Genomic DNA, 21,759 nt, shown 5'->3' on the forward strand with positions numbered 1-21,759 from the left:
TTCCACAACAGTTAAGGAGTTGCCTTGTCTAATTGTTATTTATGATCTATGAGAACTGTTTATGTTGTGCCTAGGATATTGTGTATCCAACAATGATTTCTTTTTAGATGAATCATGAAAATAAATTAGCCATTTATTTTCATTTTTGAGTGTTTTTAAGAACAAGTATTAAATTTTATCAAATGCTTTTTCGGTATCCATGGAGAAGGTCCTACTATTTTCTCCTTATATCTGTTAATAGGATAAATTTTATATATATCTATATCTTCTAATATTAATTCATTATTGCATCCTAGAATAAACTCTAGTTGCTCAAAAGGCATCAGGTTTCAGGAGGCTGCTGGATTTCTATGTATTTTTTTTAGGAGTTTGCATTAATATTCAGAAGTGAGATTAAAACTTTTATATCCAGCAAAAATATCCTCTAAAAGTGAAGGCATTTTTATTGGTAATATCCTCCAAACTGGAAACAATCCAAATGTCCCTTTCTAGGTGAATGGATAAACAAATTGTGGTATAAGAATGCAATGGAATACTACCCAGCAGTACAATGGACTAACTACGGATGCATGCAACAATATGGATGAAGCTCAAAGTGATTATGCCAAGTGAAAAAAGTTGGATTAAAGATATATATAAACTATATGATTCTTTTTACATGGAACTCTTTTTAAAACTTTAATTCAGTGACAGAAAGTACATCCGTCATTATCTGAAGAGTAGGGGGGTAAGGAGGAGTGGGAGGCAGGGATTATAAAGGGATACACAGAAACTGTTGGGGATGTTGGATACATTGACTATGTTGACTATGGTGATGGTTTCACTGTTTGTATATTTATCAAAGTTGTCACATTGTTCAGTTTAAATATGTGCAATGTATTTTACATTAATTATATATTAACAAAACTGTTAACAGATATGGTGATGAGAAAAAAAATTTTTTTCAGAGGAAAAAAATATATGATTTCTTACTACAAGCACACTCTTGCTAAAGGAAATACTAAAGCATTTACTGAGTAGGAAATGGCAACTGACTCCAATATTCTTCCCTGGAAAGTCCCATGGACAGAGGAGCCTGGCAGGCTATAGTCCATGAGGTCACAAGAGTCAGACATGACTAAACGACTGAGCACGAAGCATTTACACTTCAAGAATGCAAAAACTGATCCATGACAAAAGGCATTCAATAAAAGAGAGGAATGAAAATGAAAATAAAATAAAACTTATAAACATATGAATAAATGTCAATGTGCATTGATCTTTAAAATAATATTAATGAGAATTATAAAATAGAATTGATACATATGGCAATGCACATATACAAGTTCCAAATGTTGTAAATGAAGTTAAAATGTTATTTGTACAGTCTAATTTGGACAGTCTAGAAGTAAACTAGATGATTCATTTTTTCTTTTGATTTATTAATTTGACTATGTTATAATATATGACTTTATGTTATAATATAATAATGTGACTACTTTATGCTATAATATTAAACAAAACTTTAAGGCAATGACTATTACTACAGTTAGAAGAATGTAACTACATGGTTTTCATCAGAAGAACAGTTTAAAATTTTAGGTGTTTAAGAATACAGTCTTAAAATTTATAAAACAAAAAAGAAGGGGAATTCAAGGAGAAACTGATACTTATATGATTATAGTAGCTAATTTTAACAGACTTCTTTCTTACCATGATAGAACAAAGACATTAAAAATCATTAATATAGACTCTTTTAAAAGAAAAACTTACCAGGCTTAATATAAATAAATATATAACATTGTACCCAGCAAATGAAAAATAATGCTATTTTTTCATTCAAAGAATATTTATTTAGATGAACTGGTTATATGTAAGATGAAAACAAGGCTCAATAAGTTTCAAAGATTTTAAAAGACATGTGAGTGTATATTTATAAAAGATACCATTTGTACAACATCAGTTTGGTTCAGTCGCTCAGTCGTGTCCAACTCTTTGCAAACCCATGAATTGCAGCACTCCAGGTCTCCCTGTCCATCACCAACTCCCGGAGTTCACTCAGACTCACATCCATCGAGTCAGTGATGCCATCCAGCCATCTCATTCTCTGTCATCCCCTTCTCCTCCTGCCCCCATCCCTCCCATCATCAGGGTCTTTTCCAATGAGTCAACTCTTCCCACCAGGGGGCCAAAGTACTGAAGTTTCAGCTTCAGCATCAGTCTTTCCAAAGAACACCCAGGACTGATTTCCTTTAGAATGGACTGGTTCGATCTCCTTGCTGTCCAAGGGACTCTCAAGAGTCTTCTCCAACACTGCAGTTCAAAAGCATCAATTCTTCGGCGCTCAGCTTTCTTCACAGTCCAACTCTCACATCCATACATGACCACTGGAAAAACCATAGCCTTGACTAGATGGACCTTTGTTGGCAACGTAATGTCTCTGCTTTTCAATATGATAGCTAAGTTGGTCATAAATTTCCTTCCAAGGAGCAAGCGTCTTTTAATTTCATGGCTGAAGTCACCATCAGCAGTGATTTTGTAGCCAAAAAAAAATAAAGTCTGACACTGTTCCACTGTTTCCCCATCTCTTTCCCATGAAGTGATGGGAACAGATGCCATGATCTTTGTTTTCTGAATGTTGAGCTTTAAGCCAACTTTTTCACTCTCCTCTTTCACTTTCATCAAGAGGCTTTTTAGTTCCTCTTCACTTTCTGCCATAAGGGTGGTATCATCTGCATATCTGAGGTTATTGACATTTCTCTCAGCAATCTTGATTCCAGCTTGTGATTCTTCCAGCCCAGCGTTTCTCATGATGTACTCTGCAAAGAAGTTAAATAAGCAGGGTGACAATATACAGCCTTGACGCACTCCTTTTCCTATTTGGAGCCAGTCTGTTGTTCCATGTCCAGTTCTAACTGTTGCTTCCTGACCTGCATACAGATTTCTCAAGAGGCAGGTCAGGTGATCTGGTATTCCCATCTCTTTCAGAATTGTCCACAGTTTATTGTGATCCACACTGTCAAAGACTTTGGCATAGTCAAGAAAGCAGAAATAGATTGTTTTTCGGGAACTCTCTTGCTTTTTCCATGATCCAGCGGATGTTGGCAATTTGATCTCTGGTTCCTCCGCCTTTTCTAAAACCAGCTTGAACATCTGGAAGTTCACAGTTCACGTATTGCTGAAGCCTGGCTTGGAGAATTTTGAGCATTACTTTACTAGCATGTGAGATGAGTGCAATTGTGTGGTAGTTTGAGCATTCTTTGGCATTGCCTTTCTTTGGGATTGGAATGAAAACTGACCTTTTCCAGTCCTGTGGCCACGGTTGAGTTTTCCAAATTTGCTGGCATATTGAGTGCAGCACTTTCACAGCATCATCTTTCAGGATTGGAAATAGCTCAACTGGAATTCCATCACCTCCACTAGCTTTGTTTGTAGTGATGCTTTCTAAGGCCCACTTGACTTCACATTCCAGGATGTCTGACTCTAGGTGAGTGATCACACCATCGTGATTATCTTGATCATGAAGATCTTTTTTGTACAGTTCTGTGTATTCTTGCCACCTCTTCTTAATATCGTCTGCTTCTGTTAGGTCTATACAATTTCTGTCCTTTATCAAGCCCATCTTTGCATGAAATGTTCCCTTGGTATCTAATTTTCTTGAAGAGATCTCTAGTCTTTCCCAGTCTATTGTTTTCCTCTATATCTTTGCATTCATCGCTGAGGAAGGCTTTCTTATCTCTTTTGCTATTCTTTGGAACTCTGCATTCAGATGCTTATATCTTTCCTTTTCTCCTTTGCTTTTCGCTTCTCTTCTTTTCACAGCTATTTGTACAACATAAGCCTTTGTAAATACCAGGGAAAAAAAATAAAAGGAGAACCAGCCTTATTATAAAACAAGTTGGAATGCCTAAAAGCAAAAAGATGACAAAAGGGGCACTAATGCTTTATAAGGGAAATGGAAAAGTTAGGAATATTTTTTGCACCAAATGACACACAAACAACCTCCCTAAGGCAGAAACTATAAGAGATCTGAAAAGAAAAACAAGTAATTCAGATGGGTCTAAAGGTTCATTGGGCTAGTAAGATGGCTCTAGTAGTGCTTAGTTGTCTTTAACTTCATTCAAAAAACTTTTATTAGATTGTACTGTGACAGCTATCATATCAGTGTGCATTTTATTTTATTTTATTTTCCAGTTCAGTTCAGTTCAGTCACTCAGTCGTGTCCGACTCTTTGCGACCCCATGAATCACAGCTCACCAGGCCTCCCTGTCCATCACCAACTCCCAGAGATCACTCAAATTCTTGTCCATTGAGTCGGTGATGCCATCCAGCCATCTCATCCTCTGTTGTCCCCTTCTCCTCCTGCCCCTAATCTCTCCCATCATCAGGGTCTTTTCTAGTGAGTCAACTCTTCGCATCAGGTGGCCAAAATATTGGAGTCTCAGCTTTAGCATCAGTCCTTCCAATGAACACCCAGGACTGATCTCCTTTAGGATGGACTGGTTGGACCTCCTTGCAGTCCAAGGGACTCTCAAGAGTCTTCTCCAACACCACAGTTCAAAAGCATCAATTCTTTGGCACTAAGCTTTCTTCACAGTCCAACTCTCACATCCATACATAACCACTGGAGGCTAATTTCTTTACAATATTGTGGTGGTTTTTGCCATACATCAACATGAATCAGCCATGGGTGTATATGTGTCCCACCATCCTGACCCCCTCTCTCACCCCATCCCTCTGGGTTGTCCCAGAGCACCAGCTTTGGGTGCCCTGCCTCATGCATTGAATTTTCACTGGTCATCAGTTTTACATATGGTAATATACATGTTTCAAAGCTATTCTCTCATATCGTCCCACCCTCGCCTTCTCCCACAGAATCCAAAAGTCTGTTCTTTACATCTGTGTCTCTTCTGCTGTCTTGCATACAGGGTCAGCATTACCATCTTTCTAAATTCTATATATATGCACTAATATACTGTATTGGTGTTTCTCTTTCTGGGTTACTTCACTCTCTATAATAGGCTCCAATTTCATCCACTTTATTACAACTGACTCAAATGTGTCCTTTTTTATAGCTGAGTAATATTCCATTATGTATATGTACCACAACTTCCTTATCCATTTGTCTGCTGATGAACATCTAGGTTGCTTCCATGTCCTAGGTGTTGGAAACAGTGCTGCAATGAGCTTTGGGGTACATGTGTCTCTTTCAATTCTAGTTTCCTCAGTGTGTATGCCCAGCAGTGGGATTGCTGGATCATATGGCACTTCTATCTCTGTTTTTTTAAGGAATCTCCACACTGTTCTGCATAGCGGCTGTGCTAGTTTGCATTTCCACCAACACTGTAAGAGGGTTCCCCTTTCTCCACGCCCTCTCCAGCATTTATTGTTTGTAGACTTTGTGAGGGCAGTCTTTCTGATTGACCTGAGATGGTACCTCATTGTGGTTTTGATTTGCATTTCTCTAATAATGAGTGATGTTGAACATCTTTTCATGTGTTTGTTAGCCATCTGTATGTCTTCTTTGGAGAAATGTCTGTTTAATTTTTTGGCCCATTTTTGGATTGGGTCATTTATTTTTCTGGTATTGAGCTGCATGAATTGCTTGTATTTTAGAGATGAATTCTTTGTCAGTTGCTTCATTTGCTATTATTTTCTCCCATTCTGAAGGCTGTCTTTTCACCTTGTTTATAGATTCCTTTGTCACACAAAAGCTTTTAAGTTTAATTAGGTCCCATTTGTTTATTTTTATTTACATTACTCTGGCAGGTGATCATAAAGGATTTGCTGTGATTTATGTCAGAGAGTGTTCTGCCTATGTTTTCCTCTAAGAGTTTTATAATTTGGTCTTACATGTAGATCTTTAATCTGTTTTGAATTTATTTTTGTGTATGGTGTTAGAAAGTGTTCTAGTTTCATTCTTTTACAGGTGGTTGACCAGTTTTCTCAGCATCAGTTGTTAAAGAGATTGTCTTTCCTCCACTGTATATTTTTGCCTCTTTTGTCAAAGATAAGGTGTCCATAGGTGCGTGGGCTTATCACTAGGCTTTCTATTTTGTTCCACTGATCTATATTTCTGTCTTTGTGCCAGTACCATACTGTCTTGATGACTGTAGCTTTGTAGTGTAGTCTGAAGTCAGGCAGGTTGACTCCTCCAGTTCTATTAGTCTTTCTTAAGATTGCTTTGGCTATTCGAGGTTTTTTGTGTTTCCATATGAATTTTGAAATTATTTGTTCTAGTTCTGTGAAAAATACCTTTGGTGGCTTGATAGGGATTGCATTGAATCTATTGATTGCTTTGGGTAGTATAGTCATTTTCACTATCTTGATTCTTCCAATCCAGGAACATGTTATATTTCTCCATCTACTTGTATCATCTTTGATTTCTCTCACCAGTGTTTTATAGTTTTAGATAGATAGATAGATAGATAGATAGATAGATAGATAGATAGATAGATAGATCTTTTGTCTCTTTAGGTAAATTTATTCCTAAGAATTTTATTCTTTTCATTGCAATAGTGAATGGGATTTTTTTCCTTAATTTCTCTTTCTGTTTTCTCATTGTTAGTGTATAGAATGCAAGGGATTTCTGTGTATTAATTTTATATCCTGAAACTTTACTATATTCATTGATTGCTGCTGCTGCTACTTAGTCACTTCAGTCATGTCTGACTCTGTGTGACCCCATGGACTGCAGCCCTCCATGCTCCTCCATCCATGGGATTCTCCAGTCAAGAATACTGGAGTGGGTTGCCATTTCCTTCTCTATATTCATTGATTATTCTAGTAATTTTTTGGTGGTGTCTTTAGGTTTTCCATGTAGAGGATCATGTCATCTGCAAACAGTGAAAGTTTTACTTCTTTTCCAATCTGGATTCCTTTTATTTCTTTTCCTTCTCAGTGCATTTTAAAAAAACAAAAACTTTTCAAAATTGGTGAATTTTTGTATAGCTACTTTAATATTGAAGAAGGAAGAAAAAAGGAATATTTTCATCATAATTTGCTTTGTTATTTCAAGAAAATTAAAAACACTACTGAAATGCAAGAAAAGATTTGTGCCATGTATGAAGTGCTGTGATTGATCAAATGTGTCAGGGCTTCTGGTTCAGTATGGCAGAGTGAAAGGAAGTGCACTCATCCTCCCCTGCCAGAGCACCAAAATCACAACTAGCTGTTGAACAACCATAGACAGGAGAATGCTTTGTTGTTGTTCAGCCACTCAGTCGTGTCTGACTCTTTGCCACCCCATGGACTGCAGTATACCAGACTTCCCTGTCCTTCACTATCTCCTGGAGTTTGCTGAAACTCACGTCCATTCAATTGGTGATGCCATCGAAACATCTCATCCTCTGTCACCACCTTCTCCTCCTTCCCTCAGTCTTTCCCAGCATCAGGGTCTTTTCTAATGAGTCAGCTCTTTGTATTATGTGGTCAAAGTATTTGAGCTTCACCTGAAGCATCAGTCTCACCAATGAATATTCAGGGTTGATTTCCTTTAGGATCGACTGGTTTGATGTCCTTGTTGTCCAAGGGACTCTCAGGAGTCTTCTCCAACACCACAGTTCAAAAGCATCAATCATTTGGCACTTAGCCTTCTTTATGGTCCAACTCTCACATCATTACATGACTACTGGAAAAACCACAGCTTTCACTACATAGACCTTTGTCAGAAAAGTGATGTCTCTGCTTTTTAATATTCTAAGTTTGTCATAGTTTTTCTTCCAAAGAGCGAGCATCTTTTAATTTTATGGCTGCAGTCATGCTTGCAGTGATTTGGAGCTCAAGGAAAAATAAAGTCTGTCACTGCTCTTTCCCTTTGGCACGCCACTGAAGATCCTGGTGTCACCATGGGCTGCCGCCTCGCCCAGTGTTACCGGTATTGTAAGAACAAGCTGTACCCAAAGTCTCGCTTCTGCCGAGGTGTCCTTGATGCTAAGATTCGCATCTTCGACTTGGGGCATAAGAAGGCCAAAGTGGATGAGTTCCCACTCTGTGGCCACATGGTGTCAGATGAGTATGAGCAGCTCTCCTCTGAAGCCCTGGAGGCTGCCCGTATTTGTGCCAACAAGTACATGGTGAAAAGCTGTGGCAAAGATGGTTTTCACATCCGAGTGCGGCTCCACCCCTTCCATGTCATCCGCATCAACAAGATGTTGTCTTGCGCTGGAGCTGATAGACTCCAGACAGGTATGCGCAGTGCCTTTGGAAAGCCCCAGGGCACAGTGGCCAAGGTCCACATTGGCCAGGTCATAATGTTCATCCGCACCAAGCTGCAGAACAAGGAACATGTGATTGAAGCCCTCCTCCGGGCCAAGTTCAAGTTCCCTGGCCGCCAGAAGATCCACATCTCTAAGAAGTGGGGATTTACCAAATTCAACGCGGATAATTTGAGAACATGGTGGCAGAAAAGCGACTAATCCCAGATGGCTGTGGGGTCAAATACATCCCTAATCGTGGTCCCCTGGACAAATGGCGGGCCCTGAACTCATGAGCATCAGTGCTGTCCCCTCCTTAATCATGCTCACCAATAAATGCTATTTCCTATCCAATAAATAAATAAATAAATAAAATAAAGTCTGTCACTGTTTTCACTTTTTCCCCATCTATTTGACTTGAAGTGATACGACCAGATGCCATGATCTTAGGTTTTTAATGTTGAGTTTCAAGCCAGCTTTTTCAAGCTCCTCTTTCACCTTCATCAAGAGGTTCTTTAGTGCCTCTTCACTTTTTGCCATTAGGGTGGTATCACTTGCATGTCTAAGATTATTCATATTTCTCCCAACAACCTTGATTCCAGCTTGTGATTCATCCAGCCTGGCATTTTGCATGATGTACTCTTCATATAAGTTAAATAAGCACAGAGACAATATACAGCCTTGACATATTCTTTTCCCAGTTTTGAACCAGACTGCTGTTCCATGTCCACTTCTCACTGCTGCCTCTTGACCTGCATACAGGTTTTTCAGGAGGCAGGTAAGGTGGTCTGGTATTCCCAACTCTTTCAGAATTTACCACAGCTTGTTGTGATCCACAGTCAAAGGCTTTAGCATAGTCAATGAAGCAGAAGTAGATGTTTTTCAAGAACTCTCTTGCATTTTCTAATATCCAATGGATGTTGGCAACTTCATCTCTGGTTCCTCTGCCTTTTCTATATACAGCTTGTACATCTGGAAGTTCTTGGTTCACCTACTGCTGAACCAAGCTTGAAGGATTTTGAGCATCACCTTGCTAGCTTGTGAGATGAGTGCAATTGTGGGGTAGTTTGAACATTCTTTGGCATTGCCCTTCTTTGGGATTAGAATGAAAACTGACCTTTTTCAGTCCTGTGGCCACCTCTGAGTTTTCCAAATTTGCTGGCATATTGAGTACAGCACTTTCACAGCATCATCTTTTCAGATTTGAAGTAGCTCAGCTGAAATCCCATCACCTCCACTAGCTTTTTTCTTAATAATGCTTCCAAAGGCCCACTTGACTTTGCACTCTAGAATGTCTGGTGCTAGGTAAATGCCAGCTCCATTATAGTTATCTGGGTCATTAAGACCTTTTGTGTATAGTTCTTCTGTGTATTCTTGCCACCTCTTCTTAATCTCTTCTGCTTCTGTTAGTTCCTTACTGTTTCTGTCCTTTATTGTGCCCATCTTTGCATGAAATTTTCCCTTAGTATCTCTAATTTTCTTGAAGAGATCACTAGTCTTTCCCATTCTATTGTTTTCCACTATTTCTTTGCATTGTTCACATATGAAGGCTTTCTTGTCTCTCCTTGCTATTCTTTTGCACTCTGCATTCAGATGCGTATATCTTTCCTTTACTCCTTTGCCTTTTGCTTCTCTTCACAGATTTTTCTAAGGCATCCTCAGACAACCATTGTGCCTTCTTGCATTTTTTTTTCTTAGAGATGGTTTTGGTTACCACCTCTTATACAATATTATGAACCTCCGTCCATAGTTCTTCAGGCACTCTGTTTATCAGATCTAATCCCTTGAATGTTTTTGTCACTTCCACAGTGTAATCGTAAGAGATTTGATTTATGTCATACCTGAATGACGTAGTGGTTTTCCCTACTTTCTTCAATGTAAGCCTGAATTTTGTAATAAAGAGCTCATGATCTTAGACCATAGTCAGCTTCCAGTCTTGTTATGGCTGACCATAGAAAACTTCTCCATCATCAGTGGCAAAGAATATAATCAATCTGATTTTTGTATTGGCCATTTTTGTATTGGCCATCTGATGTCCATGTGTAGAATCATCTCTTATGTAGTTGTAAGTGGGTATTTGCTATGATGAGGGTGTTCTTTTGGCAAAACTCGTTAGCCTGTGGTCTGCTTCATTTCGTACTCCAAGGCCAAACTTGCCTGTTAACTCCAGGTGTCTCTTGACTTCCTATCTTTGCATTTCAGTCCCTTATGATGAAAAGGACATCTTTTTTGCTGTTAGTTCTAGAAGATTTTGTAGGTCTTCATAGAACTGTTCAACTTCAACTTCTTTGACATTAGTGGTGGGGCATAGACTTGGATTACTGTGATGTTGAATGCTTTGTCTTAGAAATGAACCAAGATCATTCTGTCCTTTCTTGAGATTGCAACCAAACACTGTGTTTTGGACTCTTGTTGACTATGAGGGCTACTCCATTTCTTCTAAGGGAGTCTTGCCTACAGTAGTAGATATAATGGTCATCTGAATTAAATTCACCCATTCCCATCCATTTTAGTTGACTGATTTCTAAAATGTCAATGTTCACACTTGCCATCTCTGGTTTGACTATATCCAATTTACTTTCATTCATGGACCTAATATTCCAGGTTCCTATGCAATACTGTTCTTTACAGCATCATATTTACCTTTACCACCAGACATATCTAAAGCTAGGTATCATTTCCTCTTTGGTTCAAAGCCTTTTCATTCTTTTTGGAAATATTTCTCAGTTCTTCCCCAGTAACATATTGAACACCTACTGATCTGCGGCCTCATCTTTCAGTGTCCTATCTTTTTGCCTTTTCACACTGTTCACGGGGTTCTCAAGGCAAGAATACTGAAGGGATTTGCCAATCCCTTTTCCAATTGCCCACATTTTGTCAGAACTCTCCACCATGACCTTTCCATCTTGAGTGGCCTTGCACAGTATGGCTCATAGTTTCATTGAGTTACACATTGAGTTATTTCACCTGTTCTGGGTCCAGCATAGTACATTGCTCAGTCATGTCTACTCTTTGTGATCCCATGGACTGTAGCCTGCCAGACACTTCTGTCCATGGGATTTTACAGACAAAAATGCTGGAGTGGGGTCCCATTCCCTTCTCCAGGTGAACTTCCTGACCCAGGGATTGAACCAGAATCACCCAAGTTTCTCGTGTCTCCTGCATTGGCAGGTGGATTCTTTACAACTAGCACTACCTGGGAAGCTTCAGAAGAATGCTGGAACCCACCAAAAAATATACCCTACATCCAAAGACAAAAAGAGGCCACAGCAGGTTGGTAGGAGGGGCACAATCACGATAAAAGTCAAATCCCATACCCACTTGGTGGATGACCCACAAACCAGAGAACATTAATACAAAAGAAGTTCTCCCACTGTTGTGAAGTTTCTGAACCCTACATCAGGCTTCCCATCCTGGGGCTTTGACAAAGGGACTGGGAATCCCAGGGAATGAAGGTCCATGGGATTTGATTATAGGACTTCCATTGGACTGGGGGAAATAAGACTCCAGTCTTAAATGAAGAGCACGGACATAATCTTGCATGCACCAAAACCCAGAGGAAAGAAGCAGTGACTCCACAAGGGACTAAAACAAAACTACCTGGTAGTGTTGAAGGGTCTCCTGTGGAGGCATGGGTCAGCAGAGGCTCACCACAGGGACAGGCACACTGGTGGCAGCAGTCTGGAAAGGTCGTCTTTGCATAAACCCTCTTGAAGGTCACCATTAACCTGACCATAGAGCCCTAGCCCCAAGGGCTGGGTCACCTCAGGCCAAAAAACTAGCAGGGAAGGATAACAACCCCACCCATCAGCAGATAATGGAATTAAAGCTTCACTAGCCAAGGCCCTGCTCACCAGAGCAAGACCAGTTTTTACCACTGCCAGTCCCTCCCATCAGGAAGCTTACACAAATCTCTTAGCCTCCTCCATCAGAGGGCAGACAGAAGCAGAAGAGCCATCATCCCACAGAGGCTAGAACAAAAACCAAATCACCGAAAGTTAATCTGGATGAAAAAGCAGAAAGCTATATCCCAGATGAAGGGACAAGATAAAATCCAAGAAAAATAAATAAATGAAGAGAAGATAGGCAATCTTCCAGAAAAAAATCAGAATAACAGTATGAAGATGATCCAGATCGCAGGAAAACAATGGAGAAGATGCAAAAAATGTTTACCAAAGACCTACAAGGACTAAAGAACAGAGATGAATAATACACTCAAAGGAATCAGTAACTCAATAACTGAGGCAGAAGAATGGACAATTGACCTGGAGGACAGAATGGTGGAAATCAATTCTGCAGAACAGAATTTTTTTTTTAAGTGAAAAGAAGTGAAGACAGTCTAAGAGACTTCTGGAACAGCATTAAATGCACCAACATTGGCATTATAAAGGTCCCAGAAGGAAAAGAGAGAGAGAAAGGACCTGAGAAAATATTTGAAGAGGTAGTAATAGCTGAAAACTTCCCTAACATGGGAAAAGAAGTAGTCAACCAAGTCCAGGAAGCACAGAGAATCCCAGGAAAGATAAATCCAAGGAGGACCATACCAGGACACATGGTAATCAAACTGACAAAAATTAGGGACAGATAAAATATTGAAAGTAACAAGGGAAAAATGACAAATAACATACAAGGGAACACCCATCAGATTACAAGCTAATTTCTTGACAGAAATTCTACAAGCCAGAAGGGAATGGCATGATATATTTAAACTGATGAATGGGAAGAACCAACAACCAAGAATACTCTACCCAGCAAGACTGTCATACAGATTTGATGGAGAAATCAACAGCTTTCCAGACAAGTGAAAGTTAAGAGAATTCGGCACCACACTGAGAAAGATTGAAGGCAGGGGGAGAAGGGGACAACAGAGGATTAGATGGTTGGATAGCATCACTGACTCAATGGACAAAAGTTTGAGCAAGCTCTGGGAGTTGGTGATGGACAGGGAAGCCTGGCATGCTGCTGTCCATGGAGTTGCAAAGAGTCAGACATGACTGAGGGACTGAACTGAACTGAAACCAGCTTTACAACCAATGCTAAAAAAACTTCTCTAGGCGAAAAACAAAAAAAGGAAAAGATCTACAGAAAATAAATCCAAAACAATTAAGAAAACTAATAGGGTCATACATATGGATAATTACCTTAAATGTAAATGGATTAGATGCACCAACCAAAAGACATAGACTGGCTGTGTGCATGAAAACATGTGCATGTATGCATTTCGACTTACCACATCACTGCTTGACACCCCCCCCCCAAAATTGTATGTAATTATTTTATGTTGTTAGGTTAATCATGTTCCCATTGTGGTTTGCAATTGTAATTGTCTTTTATTTTTCATCTGGCTGTTGGTTGTGAAAACTGATAAACATTTTTTACTATTGTGATTGTGCAACTATTACTCACTTACCATTGTATCATGACTGGTCAATTAAGAAAATAGAAATTTATATAAACCAAAACTATGATTTAATAGAAAAACCTATAATCATTTCTTAAAATCCAAATGCATATCAACATTTTCTTGGAATTTTTTGAAAAATACAAAATTTTTTCTCCAAATCTCCAGATATATTTCTAATTAGTAGCCGTGTTTAAAAACAGCTGGACTATATGGTGATCTTTTACTTTTATCTAGTTTGTTTCACTTTTTATATTTCATATTCTGTTTCATTTAGTTTGTTTTCCAATTTCTTCATCTCTTCTTTTTTTTAATATTCTTTCTCAAACCTTTACCAAGTGTAGTATAGAAGCTTTTGTTTACATATATATAAATAGTATGTATAACATACATATGTTTTAGAAAACTTGCCATTTTTAACTAAAAAATTTTGCCATTTGACTTCACTTGTTTGACTTAATATAAATAGAATGTTAGATTTCTAATTTAAAAAATAGATAGGCAACAAGCAACAAACATTTACTGTGTAGCACAGGGAAATATAGTCAATATATTGTAGTAGCCTATAATGGAGAAAATCTGGAAAATAATAAATGGGTATATGTCTGGCTGAATCACCTTGCTGTTTACTTGAAGCACTGTAAGTCAACTATACTTCAATTAAATATGTATATTAAAGAAAAATAAAGATTGGAGAGAGAAAAAACAACCAGGAAAAATTGTGAAAATTACAAAAACTATGTTGCAACAGGGAAACATGATTGCGGCACAAATCTTAAATGAAAATATATATATATATGTCTTCTGGTAAATTAGCAAAACTAGAGAATTTTGCACCAAACCTAATCTGATATCGTTACCTCCTGTGACAAAACAATTTTAATGGGAACCTTCTCCTTTACAGAAAATATTAAGTCCTATCTATCTCCCTGGGCAGAGATAATAAAAGCCTTCTAGAATTTTATTTTTAAGTGTCAGAAGTGGTTTGCAAAGTTTCATACCGAAGATTTCTCATGAACGATGGTCCATAGTCGGGTAGGTCAGTTGAAGTTGACAGAGATCAAATCAAGACATTAATTGAGAACAATCAATGTTGTACCATGGGGGATATAGCCAACATACTCAAAATAACCAAATTAAGTGTTGAAAATCATTTCCACCAGCTTGGTTATATTAATTGCTTTGATGTTTGGGTTACATGTAAGTTAAGCAAAAAAAAAAATCTTGAACATATTTCTGCACGTGATTCTCTACCAAAATGATATGAAGACATTTTGCTTTTAAAACAAATTGTGACAGATGATGAAAAGTGGATACTGTACAATAATGTGTAATAGAAGAGATCTGAAGCAAGTGAAATAAACCACCACCAACCTCACCAAAGGCTGGTCTTGATGTAAAGAAGGTGATGTGTATATGGTGGGATTGGAAGGGAGTATTATGAGCTCTTTTTGGAAAATCAAGTGATTAATTCCAAAAAATAGTTTTACCAATTAGACCAACTAAAGGCAGAACTCCATGAAAGGCATCCAGAATTAGGCATAACCTTTCATCAGGATAATGCAAGACCACATGTTTCTTTGACAACCATGCCAAAACTAGTGGTTACAGGGTGGCTGGGAAGTTCTGATTCACCCATGGTATTCACCAGACTTTGCACCTTCAGATTTTCATCTATTTAGGTTTTTACAAAATTCTCTTAATGGAAAAAATTTCAATTCCTTGGGAGACTGTAAAAGGTACCTGGAAATGTTCTTTGCTCAAAAAAATAAAAAGTTTTGGGAAGATGGAATTATGAAGTTGCTTGAAAAATAGCAGAAGGTAATGGAACAAATTGGTGAATACATTGTTCAATAAAGTTCTTGGTAAAAATGAAAAACATGTCTTTTATTTTTACTTTAAAAAAGAAGGAATTTTCTGGCCAACCCAATATATGAAATGTTTAATTCTCTTCTTTAATCTAAGACAGATCATGTCAGTAGAAAATAAATACAAACAAAAAATACATAAGCAACTTAATCAATAGTCAATATGGTAAACATGACTGATACATATCAAATTCTATATCTCTCAAAAATAATTCATTTGTGAGTATGAATATTTTTATGCCATACATTTGAAAAACAGTATTTCCAAGTATAAAAATATATATTCTCTGATTAAAATTGAATAAAAATTAAAAATTGAAAAAATTGAATAAAAAACAATCTTATATATATGCATTTCAATTTTAAAAAGAATAAAAATAAACAGCTTATAAACACCTGCCTCAGAAAAAAATTAATGGAAGGAAAGCAGATAAAAGTATAAATGCATACAAGTATATAAATTAATATTAAAAATATAGAGCCAACTAACTAAGAAGTCAAAACAACTAGAACTTTGTAAAAATAAAGAAATGGATGAACTTATTAAAAAAGAGAGGGAACACAAATTCATTGAAAAGAAATTATAAGAAACACAAATTACTTGATTCAACTTCATGCAAATAAAATTTAAATCTTTAGTAAAACTAATTTTCTAGTAAAACTGACCTCAGAAGAAATAGAATAGAAAAAACTGAAACAATCATAATTTCTGAGAAAGGTTCAAAGATTTATTCTTCAATGAAGTAAAGTAAAATAATATTCTTTTATGGCTAAAGTAATATTCCATTGTATAGATATACCACACCTTCTTTATCCATTCATATATCGACAGGTTGTTTCTATGTCTTGGCTATTGTAAATAATGCTGCATTGAACGTAGGGTGCAAATATCTTTTTGAGTTAGGGAGGATTTTCATTTCCTTCTTTCATTTTTTTCCTACCCAGAAGTGGAACTGCTGAATCATACGATACTTCTGTTTTTAATCTCCATGCTATTTTCAATAGTGGCTACACTAATTTACATTTCACCAACAGTGCACAAGAGTTCCCTTTTCTCCACATCCTCACCAGCATTTGTTATCTCTTATCTTTTGGATAATAGCCATTTTAACAAGTGTGAGGTGAAAGCTCATTGTGGTTTTAATTTGCATTTCCCTAAATGATTAATGATGTTGAGAACCTTTTCAGGTACTGTTGGCCTTCTGTATATCTCCTTTGGAAAAATGTCTATTCAGGTCCTATGCCTATTTTTTAAATCAGATTGTTTGTCTTTTTGATGTTGAGTTGTGAGTTCTTTTATATGTTGGATATTAACCCCTTATCAGGTATATAATTCACAAATATTTTCTTCCATTTGGTAGGTTGCCCTTTCATTTTATTAATGGTTTCCTTTGTTGTACAGAAGCTTTTTATTTCTATATAGCTAAACTTATTTATTATTGTATTTATATATATTGAGTTGGTCAAAAAGTTTGTTTGGGTTTTCCTGTAAGATGGTATGGAAATACCTGAATGAACATTTTTGCCAATTCAATATATAAGGATATGTGTTAGTCGCTCAGTCATGTCTGACTCTTTGTGACCCCATGGACAATAGCCCACCAGGCTTCTTTGTCCATGGAATTCTCCAGACAAGAACACTGGAGTGGGTAGCCATTTCCTTCTCCATAGGATCTTCCCAACCCAGGGATTGAACCTGGATCTCCCACATTGCAGCCAGATTCTTTACCATCTCAGCCACCAGGGAAGCCCATAGAACATATATATAATGTATATGATAATTTTCATCTGTGGGATAGTTGGCTTAATAGAAGTTACTGGCTACTATTGGAAGTGAAATTCTATACATTATTTTAATAGATTTAATTGAATGGCTCCTTCCTAGTGATATTTGAATATGCAATTTCATCTAACAAAGAGTTATCTTGGCTGCATTGCAGTGCACAATAGATATGTACTGAAAATTCCAGTGAGGGATATTAGTATTCCATTTTACTACAGTGGGTTCCAGGTGTAAAGTTTCCTTAGACTGAAAAAGAAATAATTCTTATTCAGAGCTCTATGAGTATCACATCTTCTTGCTGGCATGGGCTAGAAACTTCAGGTTTTCTCTCTCATCCATGTTACTGTATGTTCAATGGAATAATCAACTTAGGTTTCTTGCTTATGAATTACCCTCTTGATTCAGATTAGGTCAAGAATTGGCTATTGTCCTCAATCTGACCCCATGCTGAACCACATGACAGGTCGGGAAGTGCTGATCATGTATGCCAGGCTGCGGGGTGTTCCTGAGCCAGACATTGGCATGTATGTGGAAACCTTTTTGTGTTCAATGCACATGGAAACCCATGCTGACAAGCTGGTCTGCACATACAGGTAAGACATTATGCTGCTTATTTATTAAGCTGCTTACTGCCCATCTGTATTTCTGCTGTTTAGAATGAATGCCTGTAAACTCAACCTGACAACTCTGTCACACAGAAGCAATGACGGTGACATAGCCTTACTTCCCGTCAGGGTTCAGATGCAGATCACATTTGTATGAAGTCAACCTTTTGCAGACATGATCTGTAGCGTTTGCATTTCAAAAAGAACACATGCATTCCTGTATCCCTATGGTTATTTATCTCTTCAAAACAAAAATATTTGTTGATGATGCTAAAAAGCATACCCTTCCAAAAGTCATCTCAATGAAAATGAGTTGGTGTATACACAGCATTGTGGATATATGAGCTAATTCTGTTGAATTAATGATAACCTTATTTCTTCTCTCTCCTCCACTTTCTCTCTCCTTCTTTGACAATAAAGTGGAGGAAACAAACGTAAATTGAATACTGCTATTGCCCTAATGGGAAAGTCCTCAGTTGTTTTCCTGGATGAACCATCTACTGGCATGGACCCAGTAGCCAGGCGCCATATGTGGGACACAGTTACATGGATATGTAATAGTGGCAAAGCTATCGTCATATCTTCCCACAGGTATGACCCATTAGGAGACTTGGATGAGAGTTAGAAGAGTATAAGAGAGAATTAGTTTGAGTCAGGGATATGTTAGTGAACTTGTCTAAGTACGTGAAGTACATAAGAGGGACTGTGAGCAAATGCTGATTCCTGGGTAAAATCTAGAATACTCAGTTAAGTTCTGAAATCCAGACTTGGTAGAAGGTAGGAAGTCAGGAAAGTGTTTCTCTTGTGAATTTAGAAATCAACTGCTTTGAATTTTTAAATCTCCTCTTTCCAAATATTGTCTTAGTAATGATCACTTGCAATGTAAAGCCTTCTTACTATAAGTGTTACCTTATAATCGTAGCTCTGTTTTGAAATATAGAATTTTGCTTCTGAGAGGGAGTCTCTTCATCCATATATCCTTTGTGCCTCTAGCATGGAAGAATGTGAGGCCCTTTGTACCAGGCTGGCCATCATGGTAAAGGGGAAGTTCAAGTGCCTAGGCAGCCCACGTCACCTCAAGAACAAGTTTGGTAATATATATACTCTGACAGCAAAGATTAACATTGATGATAATGAAGATAAACTAGAGGAGTTCAAAAACTTCATTGAGACAAATTTCCCAGGTAATGTAGATAGGGCTTACTTGTGAAAATTGTTTTAAGTCACATATGTTGTTCTGCTGCATGTACTCAATAACTTTTTTCCAGAAGTAATTGATGTTTATTGAGCTTTTATATTAGGCTCCTTTAGAAATAATTTTTCTGTAAATTTATCCCTGATTATGCTAAGAAGCTTTCTCAAAATAGCAGAGGTTCTCACCAGTCTCTTGTAGGAATTAACTAGTAAGATACATCCATTCAAGTTTATTCATTTAGAGTTAAATTATTGAAGTTAAGTCTCTATTTTTTATCCTTGATAATTCTTAAGGTTTCCCTTCTTTTTGAGCATCTTTCCTCTGCCATTCCCTGATTACTGAGTCAGGCAATGTTTATGAAATGCAAATCCCCTTTTCTTCTTTCAAGGAAATGAACTGGATGTTTGACATAAAAATTTATTCAGCCTTTGTGTACTGATTTCAGCAAGTGCCTCTCTGTGCTCATGATAAACAAATTTATAGCCAGCTTCTATTTATTTGTACTCTCACTACTTTATTTGTAGTCTTTAACTTGAATGATCACTCTATCAACAGTGTGGTAGCCAGATGGTTAGGATGCATGTTTAAAAGCATGGAGTCTATAACAATGATAAAGCAATAAATGGTGTTGGCCTGCACTAAGGAAGTGACAGTAAGCATGGAGAGGAAGAAATTATAGGAAATGAACATATATATATATATATATATATATATATATATATATATAGAGAGAGAGAGAGAGAGAGAGAGAAGAGAACGCAATGGCACCTCACTCCAGTACTATTGCCTGGAGAATCCCATGGATGGAGGAGCCTGGTAGGCTGCAGTCCATGGGGTCACTAGAAGTCGGACACGACTGAGCAACTTCACTTTCACTTTTCACTTCCATGCATTGGAGAAGGAAATGGAAACCCACTCCAGTGTTCTTGCCTGGAGAATCCCAGGGACAGGGGAGCCTGGTGGGCTGCCATCTATGGGGTCGCACAGAGTCAGATACAACTGAAGCAACTTAGATAGATAGATAGAGAGAGAGAGAGAGAGAGAGAGAGAGAGCGAGAGGCAGTTGGGGGGGGGGATGATCAATTAGAGAAGAAGAACCATAATATAGGAAAGATCATTAATTTAGTATTAATTATATTAGAATATTCTAATAAATATGTCCATCAGGCCAGTTGGATATTCGTTTAGCCATTCATTCATATGGAAAGATTTGTGGAGGATTTTTTGTATGCAGTGTTGAAAACAATTAACCACACAGAAGCATATATATATACTATGAGCCATTCCAATATCCTATTTAACTTGAAGGTAATAGAGGACACAAAAAACTGAGGCCAAACTTGTCTTAAAAGAGGTGATGAACACAATAGCTTGGATGTGAAACTACATATGGAAAGTTACTGAACTGGCAATCTTTCCCCATGCTATCCTTGAGCAAATTAGCTATTTCAAATAAAACTTCCCCATTTAAAGATAACAAACTATAAAAGATGGTCCCTTTATGTATGGGACCTATGCATAAAAATTATCCAGAAAAGGAATAAAGAAAGAAATATAACATGTGAAAGGCAACTTAAATATACATTTCAGCCTAAAATTATCTCTAGGAATTAGAAGACTGTTTCAATTAAATACTTCCCTTTAGTGGCAAAGAATTTAAGACATCATTCATTTTTTTAAAAGGCCACAGAGAAAATAGTTCCTCTTTCTACAGCATGACAGATTATTCTCTCAGAAATGTACCACTATTAAAATAAAAATACATATTGGAAAACATAAAGTAAATATGCTTTTAATTATTTGCTTAGACTCAGAAAAAAGGGAGAAAAAAATTCAAAGAACCAAAACAGAACAGAAAAAAATTATCAAGCTAAAACCTGATAGAGACAATAATAAAATGCAAAAATTGGCTTTCCTTGAAACATATTTCAATACCAGTACTGATATAACTTTGAACCCACTGCAGTGTGAGAAGCTTAATCTAAGATTCCCACTAAGCAAGGACCTTCAAAAATGAACAAATGCTTTAGCTGCCAGCCCAGAATGTAAGAAGGTTAAAAACTGACATTCTGTCCTAGTAACAATTAAAAAGCTTAACAAACTAAAAAATCAACAAATCTTCTAGGATCTGAAAAAGAAGTAAGGGCAAACCACTGCAGCCAATATTGGACAGATAGGCAAATACAGGGAATCACAGATTACCAGATCAGAGAATGTGTAACAGAAAATCCAAGGGCAACCAGTGCCAAGGTGGGAAAACCTGAATTGCAATTGAATTGCTGAAAGTACTGTGTGGACACCTCTAAAGGGTAACCACTCCAGAGGGGCCAGTTATGGAGGTTTCCTACATACTGTGATATTTACCTCCAGAACCTTGACAAGGCTCTAGGGTATTATCAGAGCCTAAATGACCTCAGAGAGGTTCCAGCCAACTCTTAGCCATCACGCTCCACAAAAGAGAGGAGAAAGAACTGAAAAACACTTGTAAAGTTCACAGTGCAGAGGCATGGGCTCACTGAATTGAGATATACACAGCCTATAGCACACTTCCTCTCCCCAACAACTCGTCACCAGATTTCTTGTTGTTGTTTAATCACTAAGTTGCATCCAACTCTTCGCAAACCCATGGACTGTAGCTTGCCATATTTCTCTGTCTATGGGATTCCCCACACAAGAATACTGGAGTGGATTGTGATTTCCTTCTCCAGGGGATCTTCCTGACCCAGGGATAGA

The 21,759-nt window shown here is 37.5% G+C and overlaps 1 protein-coding gene and 1 pseudogene across 1 annotated transcript in view; both read left to right on the forward strand.

The window, feature by feature from the left end:
* Window positions 1–19,434, forward strand: part of LOC120882554 (ATP-binding cassette sub-family A member 3-like) — a 208,714-nt gene extending 189,280 nt beyond the window's left edge. Inside the window, exons 28-31 of the mRNA XM_040266571.1 lie at window positions 17,632–17,819; window positions 18,252–18,422; window positions 18,825–19,015; window positions 19,415–19,434. Of these exons, the coding sequence (XP_040122505.1) occupies window positions 17,632–17,819; window positions 18,252–18,422; window positions 18,825–19,015; window positions 19,415–19,434 (570 nt within the window). The remainder of the gene's footprint in view (window positions 1–17,631; window positions 17,820–18,251; window positions 18,423–18,824; window positions 19,016–19,414) is intronic.
* Window positions 7,789–8,525, forward strand: LOC120875785 (annotated as a pseudogene).
* Window positions 19,435–21,759: the final 2,325 nt, after the last annotated feature.

Source organism: Oryx dammah, unplaced genomic scaffold (assembly GCF_014754425.2).
Source record: "Oryx dammah isolate SB20612 unplaced genomic scaffold, SCBI_Odam_1.1 HiC_scaffold_2, whole genome shotgun sequence".
Classification (NCBI taxonomy): Eukaryota; Metazoa; Chordata; class Mammalia; order Artiodactyla; family Bovidae; genus Oryx; species Oryx dammah.